Genomic DNA, 9,118 nt, shown 5'->3' with positions numbered 1-9,118 from the left:
GCAGAACACGCTGTGCGTGTAGGGGTTCTGTATGTACACACAGACACGCGAGCGCGGGGGGCTCGGCAAAACTACCCAGACACAAAATATATGGCTGACTGCAAAGGATATAAAGAACCATTACCTCTTACTTGAGGCGAGATTTAAGTGCATCGTTTCGAAGAAATATAGGATTATAAATCCGAAGCCATACACAATAATTTACATTGAACTTATGTTTCCATCACTGGACTCCAATCTTTTTATAACTGGTTTGCAAAGTCAGGAAAAGCAATGTAATTTAGATAAATGTTACAATGCACTTACGGTTAGTATTGTAAGGTAATACGTTACTGTCACATCCCCATGCTTTGGATGGTAATGAAATCATAGCAGATGTTAGATTAGGTGTGGTGTATTTATAGCTACAGATATGTTACAAAAAATCAAACAGAGAAGCTAATACATATATATTTTTTTTTCCTTTTGCCTAACTGGTGTTGTTGGGGAGCTTTGTGGGCACGCATGACATATACACAGGGTTTACTCCATGCCTCTTCATACACACAGAGCAGGGAGGCAGGCTCAGGGCAGACACACACACGCACAAATGTCGTGAGGGTTTTTTCCCCCAGCGTTTATTTAGCCTCCAGACAGGGATAGTCCCGCTGCCCCGCATCTTCCCGGTCCGGAGAAGGAAAAGCAAAAAGTCGCGCACGCCAGTGGGCCCCGGCGCCTGTCCGCCAGAGCAGCGTGGCTGCGGAGCTGCCCCCGGCACAGGCTCCCGGCCGCAGCTGGTTCCAAATACCTCCTCTGTCTCCGCTGGGAATTTCTGCGCGCTGGGATCATCCCGCGGAATTCACCTTTTTCCCCTGCTCCGCCAGCCCCGCGGGGCGCGTAAGTGCGGGGGCCGCGGTGCGGAGCGGGCTGGGCTGGGCAGCGCGGGCGGGCGCGCAGGGCTCTGGGGGCCGCCTGCCAGCCCCACGGGGCCCGGCGCGGCTGCCCCGCTGCGCGGGGGCGCGGGGAGCGCGCCAGCCTCGGCCCCGGCGCGCTGCTCGGCGATCACGTGGGCCAATATGCCTGTATTTTAAGGCAGTGCCTATATTTCTGATTATAAAGGGATTTCTCCTGCTCGCCCCCAAAATTCATCAATGGCCGCACGATTTAAAACCAAAACAAAACAAGAGCCGGCCAATTGCTGTCGTTGGTTCCAGGAGGCTGATGGCTAAAGGGTTGTGTGTTGATTTTTTTTTTTTTTTAAGCCCAACAAATTCCGATTTCCACTCGCTCTCTTTTATTGGTAGTTGAGCCTAAGCCTGTTTTCGTTCTATCGGGAATTCTGGTGTATGGAAATATTTGTAAAACCGCAAGATCAGGTTTAGGAGAGTATTGTCTGCAGACAAAGGGTGAAGGATATATTCTAAGAACTGCAAGCGCAGATCCTGAAAAGTGAGGAACCCAGGTTTATGATAAATTGATACACAGGTAAGCAACTGCATGACAAAATGGGACGTTTAACCGCAGGGGCTGTATTATCTCCTTTGCTCAGAGACGGTCTGGAATTTGTTTGCAATCTCTGCCCATAGTGGCTGCAAATGTATGGAGTGGTCTCCACCTACTTGAACGTTTTAAGCTGTATCTTCTTTTTATTATGTTCTTTAAATAAAAAGTGAACTCATTTCCAAAAGCTAGGGGAATAAGTTTAACCCTATCCTTTCCCCAGTTTTCGGTGGAAGGGAATTACAAACAAGCAAACAAACGAGGGAGGTAACTTTGCTAGATGCTCCCATTGCCAAAGTGAGATTCAGCATCACGTTAATGCGTTGCCGTGGTTAGCCGGGCAGGGGGTAGCCGTGTTGATTTGCAAAGGGCGATTTAAAATAGGCTCATCGGTAATGTAGCCCCTGCATAGGATCTCTCAAATGTTCGTGCCAAGTGTCTTCCCGAACCTTTTTCCCTGGCAGCGCATTCGTGTTCCTTAGTGGCTGTTGTGTTCCTTCCGCAGTTGTTTTAGTACTGCTGTTACCAGTGTGTTCATGCCTTCGAGTTACACATGCGATTTGAAGCACGGCTTGATATTTATCTACCGAGAAGTTTCTTGCCCTGCATTTGTGTGGTTTGATCAATAAGGCGGTGGGAAGATGCCTGGGGGGGACCGGTGCCTCTCTGGGCAGACTGGGGGTCTGGAAGCGGCCACACAGCCTCCCCGCAGACACTTACAGCTCAGCTCCCGCTTGGGCTGCTGCAACTAGCCCGACTCTCCCAGGAACGCCTGTTTCTACTGACTGGTGGCTTGCCTGGAGCCCGGGTGAACTCTCGGTTGTGGCTGTTGTGAAGCCCAGCGTTGTGCTGTCGAGCAAGAGCGTGTGTAAGGTTGGAACGGACCCTGCCCTCCCCGAGTCACCCGGGCGAGTCCTCGGCGGGGGTCGGAGTGCCCCGAAGGAAATAGGGTGGGAGGCCAGGGAAGAAGGAGAAAGTTAGGGTGTTCGTTTATTTATTTATTTATTTATTTATTATTTTCTGTTGCGCGTTGCTCTGCTCGATCAGAAGTTAAAAGCACTGAACATTTTTCTTAGCTGTATGCCTCCAAGCTGCTGGCCTGCCAAGTTAGTCAGCTGAATCCAATTACTGCAAGCAGCATTTCATTTGGCTCGATGGAAGCACTCACTTATAACTTCACCTAAAATTTCAATAATACCTATATTGGTCCCACGCCTGAATAATTCTAAAGATTTCCCTGGGTTCAGCTCTGGGAACGTCTTCTCTGAGCGCTGGGAGACGAGCACAACTCCAGCGTGCCCAGACTCCTCTCTCCACAGTACAAACTTTGGGGGTTATTCCTGTGGCCATGGAAGTCTTGGTATTTGGCCACGCTCTGGCTAAATAAAGCATGTCTAGAGCTAGAAGGCTATCGCTTGTGAGGCTGAGAAGCTGCTTCAGAAAGGGATGAGAAGTCGATAATTAATTAGGCACAAAATGAAAACTTACCGTGTTAATCAACAGCGGCTAACAATGACTCGGTTTGCAATATTATGATCTCTCCGCTCAGGGGCTAAGGTGCAACCCACTTTAGGTTGCCTTCATACACCGTGTAAAGTGCTATTTCTAATGAATTCTCTTTAAAAAAAATAAAGCACTTAAAGTTGACGTACGCCCACGTGAATACATTATATAAGACGTTACCGGGACAGGCCTGGGCCAGGAACCTGAGCGAGCATCATGTGTAATCATGAAGCTCCACTTCCCTAACTCCAGTTTGCCAGCATAAATTAAGGTGATTTGGAAGGGGAATGTAGCATCCTACTGAGTTTGGTTAGGGAGAGAGAAGACTTGGTGGAAAGTTGTAAGATCTGTTGTGGTGTGAGCTATCGGAGGCGCTTCCGTTGGTTGTTCATTAAGTGGTGAGTTATTGCTATACGAGCCAAAGGTCATTTCAAAGGCTTATGGTGGCTAGATATCGTCTTTATAATGACCTAGGCTTCTTTGTGGGGGATTTTCTAGCACTCTTAAGTTCTTAAAGTCCTGAATCGACACATTGCACAGACAAAGGCAAAATACTAATTTCGAGACGCAAATGTTTGCAGCGCATTTTCAATGCTGGGACTTCTTCGCTTGTCTTTCTCTCGGTCTTATTCGGTATCTGGGGGGAGAAATGGAGAGAGACCCGCGCTAGCTTCGTTTCCGCGGAACTCCTCGCGGGCCGTGGGTGCGGGCGGCCGGAGAGGTGCTTGCGACCCTCGAAGGTGCCCGCAGCTGCCCCGCAAAGGCGCTCCCTTTCCCCGTGCGCTGGCTGGGCTGGCTGCTCGGGAAGGCAGGCATGGGTGTGCGGGGCCCGTCGGAGCGGCTGCCGCAGGCCGCCCTGCCCGGCTCCCACCCGCAACCGGAGCATTTTGCACGTTTGTTTGCTCCCCGCCTCTCTCAAAGCTCTATTAATAAATGAAGAGAAACATCTACCCTTTGTCTGGTAAAAGATCTGACGCGGACGGAAAGACACGGTGAGGGGCTGCGGACGAGATGTGCATTTATTAACAAAGTCCTAAGGAAGAAAGTCCAAAACAAAGCAGTTTCCGCTGAGAGTTATCACTTCTGTTGCAGGTCCGTGCCCACGGATTATCCAAAGGAACCTGAAGATCCTACTCACACAGTTAAAGTCAAAAATCAAGAAAAAACGTAAGTTTGGTGAGTTCTCTAAATTTCCTTTTCCATCCATCTCTCGCTTTCCCTATCGCGACAGGCCCGTCGCAGGGAGCACAGCCCGGCCCCGGCCCTGCCCCGGCCCGTGCCCGCCGAACGGGGAGAGCTGCTCGGCGGAACCCGGGCGGCGGCGGCGCCCCGTCAGATAAAGAGCGGCCCGCAGAAAGCCCCGCTGAAAGCCGCCCCTGCTCCGCGAAGTCGGGCCCGGCTGGGGAGCAGCCAAGGCCCGGACCCAGCCGCGGGGAGCGGGTGCATCCCGGGGGGCTCCATAGCTGGTTTAAGAGGCCACCGCTCCGTGTCTCGCAGGGCCCGTTCGCGCTCCCCAGAGCTCTCAGAGACGGGACATGCCCGGCTCGGGCGCAGCCCCAGCGGTGGGTGCCCGGCTGCCCTGCTTGCGGCCGGGCCCGGCGGCGGCCCCGGCGCTTTCCTTATATACAGGGCTGCCCCGGGCCGGCGGCCGGGAAACGTGCCGAGCGGGGGATTCTTTTGCCGGGCTCCCTCCTACGCGCCGGCTGCTTTGCACTTCTGAAAGTGCCGGGGCTTGGGAAGTGTTTTCCTTTTCATTCCTGGCCGGAGCGTTTACTGCCACGGCGCTAGCAGTCATAAATTTTGCTACAACCGCAATGACAGGTGCATTGATATGCACCCTGAGAGCTCCGGCTGCTTTAATAACCGCTTCGCTGGCCGCTCTCACCGCCTCTTATTTATTCGGTATCATATTAGATATCGATCCGAAGCAGAATTAAGTGTAGTGGAAGTTTTAGTAGAGAACTGCTTAATATGAAAGTGTCGGGAGGAGAGCGGCTGGCAGCGGCGGGCCGGTGTCAGCCTGGGCCAGCCGGGGACGCCGGGGCTCCCAGCTGCTCTCCGGGCACAGCCGTGAGAGGCTCGGCATCCCGCAAAAGCACTGGAACCAGTGGCAGGACAAAAAGTCCCATTATCATGTGCGACGCCTAACAGTTCAGATGAGGTTAACCTTTCTGGAGAGGAAGAAGGGAAATCTGAAACACAGACATGGATACTTTGCGGTTTCCTACCCTGGGTGCCTCCAAGCCCACCTCCCACGGCTCGGCCTCACCATTTGGATGTCACTATTTTTTTTTTTTTTTTTTCCCTGTAGGCTCTTTCTGGCCAAACCACCAAGTGTTGAGCCCTTGCTTTGGTGTTACCTATAAAAACATCACCCCGGGCCTTTTACTCGTGGAAAATCAAACCCTGGATAGGTCTCCCTCTCCCTCTTTCTCTCCCTCTCTCTCTTTTTAAGATCTAAAGATGAGCCACCAAACAGTTGAGCATTGTCCATGTGATTTATGGCCCATAGCCTCCTTTTTAGGTTCAAGCAGAGTTCACAAGCAGTTGGTATTTCAGAAAAGAAATAAGGCTTTTAACAGCTTAACAGCAATATTCTTTCTTAAGATTCTGTGTATTCTTTTGGGAACTATATTTCACAAGGCATATAAAAGCCTACGCTTAAGGCAGTGTTGTGCTAACAAAAGTCCTCAGTCCAGACCGGTCCCGAAAATGTAGAAGACAGAAGTGGGAAAAGAGAGACAGAGTTATTTGGACAAAAATACGTCCAAGACTCGTCAAGATTATTACATCGTATTAAAACTCATTTTTATTGCCACCGTCCATTTCTGCAGACTTTTAAAACAAAAATTTTCCAGGAGAGGAAAACAGTTCCCGTTCTGTCAGCTTCACAGATCATCTCAAGCTTTTGTTTAGGAAAGAAAAGGACCCCGGCGGTCTGTGACACGGGATAAACCGCCGAGAGCGGCTGTGAATCGCAGCTCGCTGAGGTTATTTTCACTTACAGAGATGTGTTTCCCGGTGAATTTTAGAGAACATATCAACGATATTTGGCGGGACCAACGGTACTTGCGAGAGAAGGAAGAGTACTCTCCTAATATTGCATAAGTATAGGCAGGAGAACTGTAATTGTCGGACATCTTTTAAAGATTTCTAGCTACTTTTCTCTGGTATATTAGTAGGCTTAAATCCTGCAGAAATACAAGGAAGTATCAAGATATGTTGATTTACAGACTTATATTGTCAGGTGAAGTATGTGCTAATTTACAAAATTACCAATAGTGTCAGAGAAAACCCCTATCCCACAAGAAAAATAGGAGCAGGGAATATTAAAAAGCCGCACCAAAACTGCAGAACATTTTCCATCTTGTACTAAGCACAGAGAAGTTTTGGGAGCAGCAAGGAGAAAGGTAACAGCACCCTGCCTCAAAACATCTGCCCTAAGGGGACCGTGCGCTTTCGGTGGGAGCAGCCTCATGTGGCAGCCGGGGGGCGGGGAGGGGAGAGCCGTAAGTTTGCAGGCCGAAAAAAGAAAAGAACCCTCTAAAAATTATCTCAAATGTCTCAGGTTCTTTCTACTGGGTACAAATAAAAGGGACGAGAAACGTTGGGTGAGGGAATTTAATTCATTACAGAATTAAAATAGGGGAGCTGACCTGCGACTTCCTTTATAGTGCAAAGTAAAGGGAGTGAATGGCGCCGGTTATACTTTAACTCTGGAGGAATCCGGGGAAAGAAGAAGGGCGGGCTTACAAAGGGGACGGGATTTTTCTGCCTCTGCCCGGCCGCAGCCCGGGCTCCATCCATCATGTCAGCCGTGCAGGGCCGTGCGCACGCGTGCCGGGCGGGGGGCGCGATGCTCTCGGCCGAAATGGGCCACTGGGTCTTTGGGGACACCACCCAGCACAGTTGTCACTGAGAGAGCTTGCCTACAACCCGATCCAGCCAAACTCGAGCGGGAATGGTCCAAAGGCAAAACAAAGCAAATAAAACATCCCCCAAAATGCTTCAAAAGGTGGCCTGTAGGATGTCCCGCCCATGTGCTCCGTTCCCCCCGCACCATGGCTCTCGGGTGGCTCTTTCCCTGCAGTGGCTCGGGTCCTTCCCTGGTGTGCTCTGCTCTCTACCTGGTGTGGCCCAGTTTACCCTGACTCCTGCCTGGTGACCCTGCTCCTCCCTTTTCGTCCCCTGGTCCTTCTTTGGGTCCCCTGCTCCTTCCTTGATGTCCCCCAGCCCTCCCCTGGATGGGAGGCCGAGGCCGAAGGTGCCGGGGTGCGGGGGGGTGCTGGGACCGGCCCGTGCCAGCCGCTACCAGCCGGTTTCCCCCTTTAAAAGTCTTTTTTTTGTGTCCCCGCTGTTTCCCTGCCCAGGTGGCTGCGAGTGGCCCGGGCCGAGGACGTGAGGCGCGGGGCGGCGGTCAATGTTATTTGAGCGGGGGCCGCGGGCCTCGGCGATCGCAGAGCAGAGGATGCAGAAAGCCGCCTACTACGACAACGCGGGGCTCTTCGGGGGCTACACCTACAGCAAGGCCGACGCCTACCCCTACGGCGCGGCCCACCAGCCCTACGGCCAGGCCGGCCTGGACGGCGAGTACCCCGGCTCCGCCTGCTCCGTCCAGGGCTCGGCGCCCGGCCGCGCTCCGGCCCACAAGGGCAGCGAGCTGAGCGGGAGCTGCATGCGGCCGGGCGGGGGCGGCCCTGGGGGCAGCCAGCCCCCGGGGATCGGCGAGCATCAGCCCCCGGCCCTGCCGCCCTCCTCGCCGCCCAACCCCCCTCCCAGTGTGCCCCCTCCGAAGAAAGCCAAGGGGGGCCCCAACTCCTCGGGCTCGGCCAGCGCCACCCTCAGCAAGCAGATATTTCCTTGGATGAAGGAGTCCCGGCAGAACTCCAAGCAGAAAAGCACCTGCGCCCCCCCAGGTAGCCCAAAACCCCCGCCCCGACCTACTGCTCGCCCGGAGAGCAGGGCTGAGTCCCTCGGGCTGAACCCCTCGGGCTGAGCTCCGGCTCCGGGCCTTGTCTGCTACTCCTCTAGCTGCCATCTCCCTCCTATCCCCCCACCCCACCCCGCTGAGGGGTCCCAGCCCTGCCGGGCGCTGCAGGTGGGACAGGCTGGGGGCGGGGTGCCGGGGACGCCTGGTCGGTGTCTCTGGGGGGAGGCAGCTGCGGGAGGGTGTGTATGGGGCAGGGAGGAGGGGGAGGCAGCCCCCGGGCCCTCTGCACCCCCTCCCCGGGCGCCGACAGAGCGAGAGGGTATAGCAGGTTTCCAAGGGACCCCGGGAGGAAGGGGGGGCTGTCTTTCGTGGGGAGAACCAATGTCTCTTTGTGCCTCTTCCCCGCAGGAGAGAGCTGTGAGGACAAGAGCCCCCCCGGGCCGGCCTCCAAGAGGGTGCGAACAGCCTACACGAGCGCGCAGCTGGTGGAGCTGGAGAAGGAGTTTCACTTCAATCGCTACCTGTGCCGGCCGCGCCGCGTGGAGATGGCCAACCTCCTGAACCTGACCGAGCGGCAGATCAAGATCTGGTTCCAGAACCGCCGGATGAAGTACAAAAAGGACCAAAAAGCCAAAGGCATCATGCACTCCCCCGTCGGACAGTCCCCGGACCGCAGCCCCCCTCTAAGCGGCCCAAACCACGTCGGCTACTCCAGCCAGCTCACCGGCGTCAACAGCCTCAGCTACGACGCGCCCTCGCCCACCTCGTTCGCCAAGTCCCAGCAGAGCATGTACGGGCTGGCCGCCTACACGGCGCCGCTCAGCAGCTGCCTGCCGCAGCAGAAGCGCTACGCGGGCGCGGAGTACGACCCCCACCCCATGCAGAGCGGCGGCGGCGGCTTCGCCAACCCCAGCCTGCAGGGCAGCCCCGTCTACGTGGGGGGCAACTTCGTGGACTCCATGCCGGCCTCGGGCCCCATGTTCAACCTGGGGCACCTGCAGCACCCCTCCTCCGCCAGCGTGGACTACAGCTGCGCCGCCCAGATCCCCGGCGGCCACCACCACGGACCTTGCGACCCCCACCCTACCTACACGGACCTTTCCTCCCACCACACCTCTCAGGGACGGATGCAGGAGGCGCCCAAGCTCACGCATCTGTAGCGGGGCGGCGGCCAGCGGGCCCCGCTCCCCTCTCCATTACCTCACT

General features: G+C 54.8%; 1 protein-coding gene across 4 annotated transcripts; it reads left to right on the top strand.

Annotated features, from left to right (window-relative positions):
* Positions 1 to 7,402: 7,402 nt before the first annotated feature.
* Positions 7,403 to 9,118, top strand: HOXD3 (homeobox D3). Of its 4 annotated transcripts, XM_077180924.1 has the most exons (3): positions 7,451 to 7,688; positions 7,782 to 7,898; positions 8,321 to 9,118. In XM_077180924.1, the coding sequence occupies exons 1-3, from the start codon at positions 7,451 to 7,453 to the stop codon at positions 9,070 to 9,072; spliced, it is 1,107 nt and encodes a 368-aa protein (XP_077037039.1). In that variant the 3' UTR covers positions 9,073 to 9,118. The 4 variants fall into 4 exon arrangements, with proteins under 4 accessions (XP_054492540.1, XP_077037039.1, XP_077037038.1 ...); XM_054636565.2 differs by having other exon boundaries at positions 7,403 to 7,898; XM_077180923.1 differs by having other exon boundaries at positions 7,451 to 7,890; positions 8,298 to 9,118.

The sequence above is a fragment of the Agelaius phoeniceus genome, chromosome 7 (genome assembly GCF_051311805.1).
Source record: "Agelaius phoeniceus isolate bAgePho1 chromosome 7, bAgePho1.hap1, whole genome shotgun sequence".
Lineage (NCBI taxonomy): Eukaryota > Metazoa > Chordata > Aves > Passeriformes > Icteridae > Agelaius > Agelaius phoeniceus.
The sequence above is the reverse complement of the archived record's forward strand: the minus strand, read 5'-3'. Positions and strand labels throughout refer to the sequence as shown.